The sequence below is a fragment of the Caloenas nicobarica genome, unplaced genomic scaffold (genome assembly GCF_036013445.1).
Source record: "Caloenas nicobarica isolate bCalNic1 unplaced genomic scaffold, bCalNic1.hap1 Scaffold_86, whole genome shotgun sequence".
NCBI classification, from domain to species: Eukaryota; Metazoa; Chordata; class Aves; order Columbiformes; family Columbidae; genus Caloenas; species Caloenas nicobarica.
The window spans coordinates 919,166-931,396 of NW_027017719.1; the positions used below are offsets into that span (position 1 = coordinate 919,166).

General features: G+C 54.0%; 1 protein-coding gene across 1 annotated transcript in view; it reads left to right on the forward strand.

The window, feature by feature from the left end:
- LOC136002964 (elongin-B-like) overlaps positions 1-5,181 on the forward strand; it is a 259,764-nt gene extending 254,583 nt beyond the window's left edge. The window contains 4 exon segments of the mRNA XM_065658201.1: positions 4,169-4,277; positions 4,981-5,013; positions 5,016-5,043; positions 5,136-5,181. Coding sequence (XP_065514273.1) covers positions 4,169-4,277; positions 4,981-5,013; positions 5,016-5,043; positions 5,136-5,181 — 216 coding nt within the window.
- Positions 5,182-12,231: the final 7,050 nt, after the last annotated feature.

The window sequence follows — 12,231 nt, forward strand, 5'->3', positions numbered from 1 at the left end:
TGGGATACATCACCATAGAGAGTATAGAGACCCAGAGAGACCATAGAGATCGGATACATCACCATAGAGACCATAGAAACCATAGAGACCATAGATACCATAGAGACCATAGAGATCGGATTCATCACCATAGAGACTATAGAGACCATAGAGACCATAGAAACCCATAGAGACCGTATACATCACCATAGAGACCACAGAGACCCATAGGGACCATAGAGACCATAGAGACTCATAGAGACCATAGAGATCGGATACATCACCATAGAGACCATAGAGACCATAGAGACCATAGAGAACATAGAGAGCGGATACATCACCATAGAGACCATAGAGACCCATAGGGACAATACAGACCATAGAGACCCATAGAGACCATAGAGACCATAGAGATCGGATTCATCACCATAGAGACCATAGAGACCATAGAGACCATAGAAACCCATAGAGACCATAGAGACCATAGAGACCCATAGAGACCATAGAGATTGGATACATCACCATAGAGACCATAGAGACCCATAGGGACCCTACAGACCATAGAGACCCATAGAGATCGGATACATCACCATAGAGACCATAGAGACCCATAGGGACCATACAGACCATAGAGACCCATAGAGACCATAGAGACCATAGAGATCGAATACATTACCATAGAGACTATAGAGACTCATAGAGACCCATAGAGACCATAGAGACCCATAGAGACCATAGAGACCATAGAGACCCATAGAGACCATAGAGACCGTAGAGACCCATAGAGACCATAGAGACCATAGAGATCGGATACATCACCATAGAGACCATAGAGACCCATAGGGACCATAGAGACCCATAGAGACCATAGAGACCCATAGAGACCATACAGACCATAGAGATCGGATACATCACCATAGAGACCGTAGAGACCCATAGGGACCATAGAGACCATAGAGACCCATAGAGACCATAGAGACCGGATACATCACCATAGAGACCATAGAGACCCATAGGGACCATAGAGAGCATAAAGACCCATAGAGACCATAAATACCCATAGAGACCATACAGACCATAGAGATCGGATTCATCACCATAGAGACCATAGAGACCCATAGGGACCATAGAGACCATAGAGACCATAGAAACCCATAGAGACCATAGAGATCGGATACATCACCATAGAGACTACAGAGACCCATAGAGACCATAGAGATCAGATACATCACCATAGAGACCATAGAGACCCATAGGGACTATAGATACCATAGAGACCATAGAGACTGTATACATCACCATAGAGACCACAGAGACCCATAGGGACCATAGAGACCATAGAGACCCATAGAGACCATAGAGACCATAGAGACCATAGAGACCCATAGAGACCATAGAGACCATAGAAACCATAGAGACCATAGAGACCATAGAGACTCATAGGGACGATAGAGACCATACAGTCCATAGAGACCATAGAGACCATAGAGATCGGATACATCACCATAGAGACCATAGAGACCCATAGGGACCATAGAGACCGGATACATTACCATAGAGAGCATAGAGACCCATAGGGACCATAGAGACCATAGAGACCAGATACATCACCATAGAGACCCATACGGACCATAGAGACCCATAGAGACCGTAGAGATCGGATACATTACCATAGAGACCATAGAGACCCATAGGGACCATAGAAACCATAGAGACCATAGAGACCCATAGAGACCATAGAGACCATAGAGACCATAGAGACCCATAGAGACCAGAGAGACCATAGAGACCATAGAGACCGGATACATCACCATAGAGACCCATAGGGACCATAGAGACCATAGAGACCATAGAGACCCATAGAGACCAGAGAGACCATAGAGACCATAGAGACCGGATACATCACCATAGAGACCATAGAGACCCATAGGCACCATAGAGACCATAGAGACCATAGATACCATAGAGACCCATAGAGACCAGAGAGACCATAGAGACCATAGAGACCCATAGAGACCAGAGAGACCATAGAGACCATAGAGACCGGATACATCACCATAGAGACCATAGAGACCCATAGAGACCAGAGAGACCATAGAGACCATAGAGACCGGGGACATCACCATAGAGACCATAGAGACCATAGAGATGAGATACAGCACCATAGAGACCACAGAAACCATAGAGATCACCACAGACACCCTATGGGTCTCTCTGGGTCTCTATGGGTCTCCATGGGTGTCTATGGGTCTCTATGGGTCTCTATGGGTCTCTATGGGTCCCCATGGGTCTCTCTGGGTCTCTCTGGGTCTCTATGGTCTCTATGGGTCTCTATGGGTCTCTATGGGTCTCCATGGGTGTCTATGGGTCTCTGTGGTTCTCTCTGGGTCCCTATGGGTCTCCATGGGTCTCTATGGGTCTCTCTGTCTCTCTCTGGGTCCCCATGGGTCTCTCTGGGTCTCTCTGGGTCTCTATGGGTCTCTATGTGTCTCCATGGGTGTCTATGGGTCTCTGTGGGTCTCTATGGGTCCCTATGGGTCTCTCTGGGTCTCTATGGTTCTCTATGGTCTCTATGGTTCTCTATGGGTCTCTATGGGTCTCCATGGGTGTCTGTTAGTCTCTGTGGTTCTCTCTGGGTCCCTATGGGTCTCCATGGGTCTCCATGTGTCTCTCTGGGTCTCTATGGGTCTCCATGGGTGTCTATGGGTCTCTGTGGTTCTCTATGTGTCCCTATGGGTCTCCATGGGTCTCCATGGCTCTCCCTGGGTCTGTCTGTGTCCCCATGGGTCTCTCTGGGTCTCTCTGGGTCTCTCTGGGTCCCCATGTCTCTCTCTGGGTCTCTCTGGGTCTCTATGGTCTCTATGGGTCTCTATGGGTCTCCATGGGTGTCTATGGGTCTCTGTGGTTCTGTATGGGTCCCTATGGGTCTCAATGGGTCTCCATGGGTCTCTATGGGTCTCTCTGGGTCTCTCTGGGTCCCCATGTCTCTCTCTGGGTCTCTATGGTCTCTATGGGTCTCTGTGGGTCTTTATGGGTCTCCATGGGTGTCTATGGGTCTCTGTGGTTCTCTGTGGGTCCCTATGGGTCTCCATGGGTCTCCATGGGTCTCTATGGGTCCCCATGGGTCTCTCTGGGGCTCTCTGGCTCTCTATGGGTCCCTATGGGTCTCCATGGGTCTCTATGGGTCTCTCTGGGTCTCTCTGGGTCCCCATGGGTCTCTCTGGGTCTCTATGGGTCTCTATGGGTCTCCATGGGTGTCTATGGGTCTCTATGGGTCTCCATGGGTCTCTATGGGTCTCTGTGGTTCTCTATGGGTCCCTATGGGTCTCCATGGGTCTCCATGGGTCTCTATGGGTCTCCATGGGTCTCCATGGGTCTCTATGGGTCTCTCTGTGTCTCTATGGGTCTCCATGGGTGTCTATGGGTCTCTGTGGTTCTCTCTGGGTCCCTATGGGTCTCCATGGGTCTCTATGGGTCTCTCTGTCTCTCTCTGGGTCCCCATGGGTCTCTCTGGGTCTCTATGGGTCTCTATGGTCTCTATGGGTCTCTATGGGTGTCTATGGGTGTCTATGGGTCTCTGTGGTTCTCTCTGGGTCCCTATGGGTCTCCATGGGTCTCTCTGGGTCTCTCTGTCTCTCTCTGGGTCCCCATGGGTCTCTCTGGGTCCCTATGGGTCTCCATGGGTCTCCATGGGTCTCTATGGGTCTCTCTGTCTCTCTCTGGGTCCCCATGGGTCTCTCTGGGTCTCTATGGTTCTCTATGGTCTCTATGGGTCTCTATGGGTGTCTATGGGTGTCTATGGGTCTCTGTGGTTCTCTCTGGGTCCCTATGGGTCTCCATGGGTCTCTCTGGGTCTCTATGGTCTCTATGGATCTCTGTGGGTCCCTATGGGTCCCTATAGGTCTCTATGAGTCTCCATGGGTCTCTATGTGTCTCTGTGGTCTCTATGGGTCTCTATGGGTCCCTATAGGGCTCTATGGTCTCTATGGGGCTCTATGGGTCCCTTTGGTTCCCTATGGTGTCTATGGGGCTCTACAGGTCTCTATGGGTCCCTATGGGGCTCTGTGGGTCTTTATGGTCTCTATGGGGCTCTATGGGGCTCTATGGGTCCCTGTGGTCTCTGTGGTCCCTATGGGTCCCTATGGGTCCGTCATGTGTTTCTGTGGGTCTCTATGGGTCTGCCCCACAGGACAACCAGCTCCTGGACGACGCGAAGACTTTGGGCGAGTGCGGCTTCACCAGCCAGACGGCCCAAGCGCAGGCGCCCGCCACCGTGGGGCTGGCGCTGCGGGGCAGTGGTGGGTCCGCCCCACACGTGCTCGATTTTGGGATCCCCAAGGGGCATCCCAGTGGGGAACATGTGGGTCTGACCCAGAGATGTGGGGCTGCCCCATAGATGATGGGGGGGGACATTTTGGGGTCCCCATTGGTTATTTTGGGGTCCCCTGGGGATTTTTGGGGGGGTCCCAGGGGGTGTATGTGGGTCTAGGGGGGTTTATTGGGGTCCCAGGGGGTACATGTGGGTCTGGAGGTGTATTGGGGGGTCCCCTGACCCCCATTTCCTCCCCCCAAAAGCGTTCGAGGAGCTGTTTGGGGGGGGTCCCCATTGATTATTTCAGGGTCTGGGGGGGTCTATATGGGTCCGGGGGGATTATATGTGGGTCTGTGGGTGTATTGGGGGGTCCCCTGACCCCCATTTCCTCCCCCTAGAGACGTTCGAGGGGCTGTTTTGGGGGGTCCCCATTGACTATTTCAGGGTCCCCACTGATTATTTCGGGGGTTCCCATTGATTATTTCGCGGTCTGGGGGGTTATATGTAGGTCCGGGGGTCTCTGTGGGTCTGGGGGTTTATTGGGGGGTCCCCTGACCCCCATTTCCTCCCCCTAGAGACGTTTGAGGGGCTGTTTTGGGGGGTCCCCATTGACTATTTCAGGGTCTGGGGGGCTCCGTGTGGGTCTGGGCATGTACGGGGGAGTCCCCCTGACTCTGTCTGCCCCCCAGAGGAGTTCGAGGGGCTGCGCATCGACCCGTTTTCCAGCCCCCGGAGCTGACGGACATCATGCCGTAGGACTGGCCGCCCCTCCTGTGACCACGCCCCCTTCCCGTGACCACGCCCCCTCCGACCCCGCCCACTCTCCCCCGACCCCGCCTGCCAGCCCCCAGGCCACGCCCCCTCCCTTAATCCCCTTCCCTGAGCTGTAGCCCCGCCCACTCCCCTCCGGCTCCGCCCAGCCTTTGACCCCGCCCACCCTTTGACTTCGCCCTGGTCTTGCCCCGCCCCTTCCCCCGGGTTTGGGGTGGTGGGGGTGTCTTCCTGTTGAGTGACAGGTGTCAATCACGCGGTGCGGGAATCGAGCGGCTCTTGCGTGTTGATTTTTGGGGTCACGACGGAGATGGGAGCTCTGGGGGGGGGGGGGGGGTCCCAGGATGATTTAGGGGGGTCCCCAATGTGGGTCCTGGGGGGTTCCCAATGTGGGTCCCAATGGGGGATTTTGGGGGGTCCCCAATATTGGGGGTGGGTCCCAAGAATATTTGGGGGGGGGTCCCCAATATTGGGGGGAGTCCCAAAGGTGTCTGGGGGGGTCCCGATGTGGGTCCTGGCGGGGTTTGGGGGATCTTAGGGGGTCCCCAATATTGGCGGGTGGGTCCCAGAGGGATCATGGGGGGGATTTAAGGGGGTTTTGGGGTCCCAGGGGGCAGATTTTGGGTCCCGGGGGGTTTTTTGGGGTCGTGTCCCCCCCCCCCAAAAATCCCAATAGAACTGAAGCTGCCAAAGCCCCGCCCCCTCCCCAGGCCCCGCCCCCCCCAGACACAACCCAGCGCTGCCATTGGTCGGTTTCTTTATCTCCATAAAACACATGGGAGGGGGGGAAGGGGGCGGGGTTAACAAACCGTGGGCGTGGCCAAGAGTGGGCGTGGCCTGCGGAGGGGGCGGGGCTTCCGGGCTGCAAGAGAAAAAGGGGGTGAGGATGGGTGGTTTTTTTTTTTTAGGGGGGGGGGCGGCAGCCCCATAGATCCTGGCCCACAGATCCTGCCCCACAACCTTCCGGCCGCCGCACAAGAGGCTGCGGGTTCCTCGGCGCCGGCGCGGGACTCTGCCCCCTGGGGGGGGATATGGGTCAGCCCCACAGCGCCGCCCCACGGCACCACACGCCCGGACCCACGGCCGGCTGGCAGCCCCATAGATCCCTCCACCCCCAGCCCCATGGATCCCTCCCCCAGCCCCATAGCCTGCCCCACAGCGCACTGCCAGCCCCATAGATGCCCCCTCCCAGCCCCACATCTGCCCCCCAAGCGCCCCACGACCCCACTAATACGCCCCATACCAAGCGCGGCGCCTGCCCCCCAAGTGTGGGGCGCCTGCCCCATAACCCCCGCTCGAAGCGGCCGAACCAACGCGGCGCCCCATAGATCTGCCCCACAACTAAGCGCAACAGACGCCCCCGTAAGCTCCACAGATCTGCCCCCCAAGTAAGAGCAATGCACCCCATGGAGCCCTATGGATCTGCCCCCCAACTGAACAAAACACACACCCCCTGGGCCCCATAGATCAGCCCCCCAAGTAGGGACAACTCACCCCACTGAGCCCCACAGCTCTGCCCCCCAAGTGGGAACGCAACCCATAGATCTGGACCCCCCGCCCCCCCCCGACTCAGCGCCAACATCCACCGGCCCCATAGATCTGCCCCCCGAGTGCCAACACGACCCACAGCTCTGCCCCCCGAGTGGACACATTCACCCCACACGTCCTGCCCCACGTCCTGCCCCACATCTCCTCACCTCCACCAAGTCCCAGGGGAGCTCCCGTGTCCGGTGTGGGGCACAGATGTCGGGCAGGGGCATGACATGTGGGGCCAGAGCCGCCCACTACGGGGCAGAGACCCCCCCAATCCCCTGTATGGGTCGCAGCCCCCCCCCCAATGTGGGTCAGACAGCTGAGGTGCTGAGAAAAGCCTGGTTTTATTGGATGAAGCAGAGAGGCCAAGGCCTGACACCCAGCCCCTGGGAAGGCAGATCCTGTCCCTCACCCATTGCTCAGGGCTCTTCCTGGGGCAGGGGGACGTGGGCTGTGTGATGCTGAGTGAAGGACAACGGTGTGACAGTTCCCAGCCTTCCTGGGGGTGTGCAAGGAGGCCATGAGGTGCCCCCAGTGCCTGAGGACAACATGTCTCCTCATAGGCCTTGGTGGCAGAGATGGTTGCCATAGCCAAGGGGACAAAGACTTGGGTTCTCTTGGGAACATCCAGCCTTGCCAGTGCCCTTTGCCATCTCCACCACAGGTTGTCCTGCATTGTCCCACAGCTACTTCTGTTTCCCTGCAGGCCGTAGACACCCATCTCGCTTCCTCCCCTTGCTCTCGCCCTTGTATTTCCATACATCAACGGATGTGTCTCCACTCTCATGCCCTGTTCCTTGAAACACAAGGAGGTGGACTGATCTCATGCTCCTTCTGGATGATTTCTCGTACAACAGCAATACCTTTGAGTGACGTTTCTTCCTCCTCATGTCCAGTCGCCATGTTCCAATCTGCGCTGTGTGGCAGTGTTTGTCTCTGTTGTGGAAAGGAGGACCCTGAAAACTACTGACCTGTCAGCCTCTTACCTGTGCCTGGGAAGATCATGGAACAGACCCTCCTAGAAGCTCTACTAAGCCACAAGGAGGACAGGGAGGTGATTCGAGACAGCCAGAATGGCTTCACCAAGGGCAAGTCCTGCCTGACTAATCCAGTGGACTTCTACGATGGAGTAACTACATCAGTGGACAAAGGAAGGGCTATGGATGTCATCTCTCTGGACTTCTGTAAAGCCTTTGACATGGTCCCTCACAACATCCTTCTCTGTGAATTGGAGAGATATGGATTTGATGGCTGGGCCATTTGGTGGGTGAGGAAATGGCTTAATGATTGCACCCAGAGAGTGGTGGTCATTGGCACAATGTCTGGATGGCCACTGGTGACAAGCGGTGTCCCTCAGGGGTCCGTACTGGGATCAGTACTGTTTAATATCTTCATCAATGACATAGTGGGATCAAGTGCACCCTCAGCAAATTTGAAGATGACATCAAACTGAGTGGTGTTGCTGACACACCTGAAGGACCGAAAGCCATCTAGAGGGAGCTGGATAAGCTCGGCAGTTGGATGCATGTGAATTTCCTGAGGTTCAACAAGGCCAAACGCAAGGTCTTGCACCCGGGTTGGGCCATCCCTTGGTATCAGTACAGGCTGGGGATGAAGGGATTGAGAGCAGCCCTGATGAGAAGGACTTGGGGATCCAGGTGGGTGAAAGACTGGACAGGAGCCGGCAATGCGCACTTGCAGCCCAGAATGCCAAACATATCTTGGGCTGCATCTAAAGGAGCGTGACCAGTAGATCAAGGAGGGGATTCTGCCCCACGCTGGTGAGACCCCACTTGGAGTCCTGCATTCAGCTCTGGACCCTCAGTACAGGAAAGACATGGACCTATTGGAGAGTGTCCAGAGCAAGGTCACCAAGATGATCAGAGGGATGGAAAAGCTCTGCTGCGAGGGCAAGCTGAGAGAGTTGGTACAGTTCAGCCTGGAGAAGAGAAGGCTTCAGGGAGAGCTTATTGACACCTTTCTTTACTGAAGAGAGGCCAATAATAATGATGGGGACAGACTTTTTAGCAGGGCATGTTGTGATAGGACAAGGGATGATGGGTTTGAATTAGAAGATGAAAAATTCAGGTCAGACATGAGGAGGACATTTTCTACGACGAGGCTGATGAAACATAAGCACTGGTTTCCCAGAGAGGTGGTGGGTGCCTCGTCCCTGGAGACATTAAAGGCCAGGCTGGATGGGACTCTGAGCAATGTGGTCTGAGGGAAGATGTCCCTGGTCATGGCAGGGCGGTTGGACTAGATGATCTGTAAAGCTCCCTTCCAACACTCTATGATTCTATGATTCCTACCTCCAACAAAAGATCCACCATCTAGGAAATAACCCTGCAAACATAGGATCATAGAATCATTTGAGTTGGAAGAGACCATTAAGATCATCGAGTTCAACCACAACCTAACTCTAGCACTAAACCACATCCCTAAGAACCTCATCTATACATCTTTTAGAGACCTCCAAGAATGGCGACTCAACCACTTCCCTGGGCAGCCTGTTGCACTGCTTCACAACCGTTTCCATGAAGAAACGTTTCTTAATATCAATTCTGAACCTTCTCTGGCAGAAGCTGAGGCCCAAAACTGAACTGAGGATTCGAGTTGTGGCCTCACCAGCGCTGAGTACAAGGGGATGATCGTTGCCCTGGTTCTGCCCACTACACTATTCTTGATGCACGCCAGGAGGCCATTGGCCTTTTTGGCCACCTGGGCACACGCTGGCTCATGTTCAGCTGCTGTCGATCAACGCCCCTGTGGGTGAAGAACCTTTCCCTCATGTCCAACCTAAACCTCCCGTGGCACATCTTACTTCCATTCCCTCCGTTTCTGTCATTGGTCACCAGAGGGAAGAGATCAGTACCTTCCCTTCCTTCTCCCCTCATGAGGAAGCTGTCACGACCATGAGGTCTCCTTTTAGTCTTTTCTTCAGCTCTGATGGTGACAAACCCCTTGCTTTGCTTTCTGAAGCAGAAAGGAGAAGCCATGACCTCCAGGCATTGGGAAGGGGGATCCTGTCCCTCACACACGGCTCAGGGCTCTTCCTGGGACCGTGGGATGTGGGTGTGCAAGGCCGAGGGAAGGACAACACTGGTACAATAACTTGCAGCTTCCCCATGGGGCTGCAAGGAGGCAACGAGGCCCCAGTGCCATGAGGACAATGTCTTCTCCTAGGCCTCAGTGGCAGAGACAACTGCCATGGCCAAGGGGTCAGAGACCTGGGTTCTGTTGATCCCTTCCAGCCTTGCCAGCGCCCTTTGCCACCTCCATCACAAGCTGTTCTACACAGTCCTACACCTGCCCCTCTTTCCCTGCAGGCTGTAGACACCCATCTCTCCCCACCTGCTCTCACCCCAGCATTTCTGCCCCTTCACTGATGTGTTTGCACCCTCACTGGCTGTTCTTTGGAACACAAAGCCATGGGCTGATCCAGCTCCCTCTGCGTGACCTCTTGCACCACAGCACTGCCCTTCCAGTGACATTTCTTCCTCCTGATATCCAGTCCTCACCTTCCAAGTTGCACTTTTTGATATTTTTTTTCTCTTTCCTGCTTCTTCCCACTATCAAGGAAAGCTCACCCATCTCAGAAACTTCCCTTCAGGCAGGGAACCCAACCTGTTAGTCTTCTTCTGGTCTTTTACCTGACTGCAGAGAAGTAACCTCACCATGACCTTCTAAATCTCATGGCTGCTGCTGGTCTTTCAGCTTCTCTTATAGGCACAACGATGTCCCTGCTGCTGTTCCATCATGTACTCAGGTGGGATGGACATGACAACCCGTCTCCAAGGCCTTTCCTGGGTAGGGCCTGTGGGTACCTTGGCAGAGGTTCTTTCCCAGCCATGTTCCTGCTGCTGGCCTGTCAGCTCCAGAGACAGAACTGACCTCACAGTCCCCTTCACAGCCACATGCTTCTGACTGGATTAGGAGACACTGACACACAGCTGATGTCATAACACACCATACCCATCCCTCAACCTCCTATGGCCCAGGACCTGACCAGATGAATGTATGCTTGTATTATGGAAGTTATCAAATGTATATCCTACTAACGATTTGAGCACATAAACATCCCAGTGCTGCATCCAGGCAGATTCCTCTGGTATGTAACATCCAACATGAAGTGACCTCTAGGCACTGTCTGCCCCACAGGCCTTCATGGAAGCTCAAGGAATGTCTGGTTATTTTTCACTTGGGCTCATCTCACCTCGGGTTCCTGTCACCTCACATACATGATGTGCATGCTAACGGCTCATCTGTTCAACGAAAACCTCCTGTTGCCACTCCCAAGGGATGGGAGGTACCTCAGCCCTAAGGTGTGTCCCCCTGCTCTGTCTTCATCTGAAATGTCCCACGTCATGTGGAACGGACACAGGGATTTCGGTTCAAGAAAGCACATCCCAATGCTGCGTTCACGTGTTTTCCCATGGGATGTTACTCCCAACATGAAGTGACGTCAGGACACTGTCCTTTCAGGAGTCCCCTGGAACACCTGATAGTGTTTGTGCTCACTCGGGTTCATGTCAACTCACGTGAATGATGTGCATGTTCGCATCTCATCAATACAATGTAAACACTGAGTGTCCATCCATGCAGGGAAGAAGAGCCTCTGTGAGCTGGGGTGAGAGGCCAGGGTTGGAAATAGTGGTTGTGAAGGGCCAGCGCAGGATGATGCCCTGGGGCATCTTCTGTGGGGTGTCCAATGAACATGGGCACAGAATGGACCCTGCTTTGCTGGTCTTGAAGTCCCTGGCAGGAGGCCTGGCTGTGAAAGGACACTGCTGTGTGCCCAGCCCTGCACACACACACTGTGCAGCTGCACAACGGTGTTTCATCTGTGGGCTGCTTCCTTGGGCATGTTCTTGAGAAAAGCTTTGAAAGAAGACCTAATCCTTCCAGCACTGCCCTCAGGAGATCAGCGTTCTTCATGGAATGCTGTTCTGAGGCCAGCTCTGTCACAGCAGTGCCCATTGCCTGTCCCTGCCTGCGCTCACAGGACTGACACACAGCAGGACGGTGACCAAGCTGCCAGAGCACTCAGGCCTTGCACCAACACAAGGGATGAGAAGGAGAGTGTGGGAGTGGAAGGAGAACACCTCTGGAAAATGAAGTGCTGGTGTTCCCTGGCAGTGCTGCAATGCTGGACTCTTTTCCCGTCCCTCCCATGCACGAAGGAACAACCGCTGCAGCTCCAGAAAGGCCTTGCAGGAAGGACATAGTGAAAAACAATTCACTGCAGGAATCTTTATTTTGTTTGGAGAGAAGGAGAGTACTGTTCCACATTTACACAACCAATGGTTATAAAAGAAAAGCTGACAGTGGTTAGAAAGGGGATGACAAAATTATCACAATAAAAAAACAACCAATAACAACAGAAAATCCAGATGACAGGCTGGGCCTGTTATTAGCTCCATTAAAACTCCTTTGTACAAGCAGATCAACAGTTTATTGCTTCAGAAAAAACAAAGATATGAGTTTCCACAGGGCATCCTTGAGCTCCTGGTTCCTCATGCTGTAGATGAGGGGGTTCACTGCTGGAGGCACCACTGAGTACAGAACGGCCATCACCAGGTCCATGGATGAGGAGGAAATGGAGGGGGGCTTCAGGCAGGCAAATGAACCAGTGC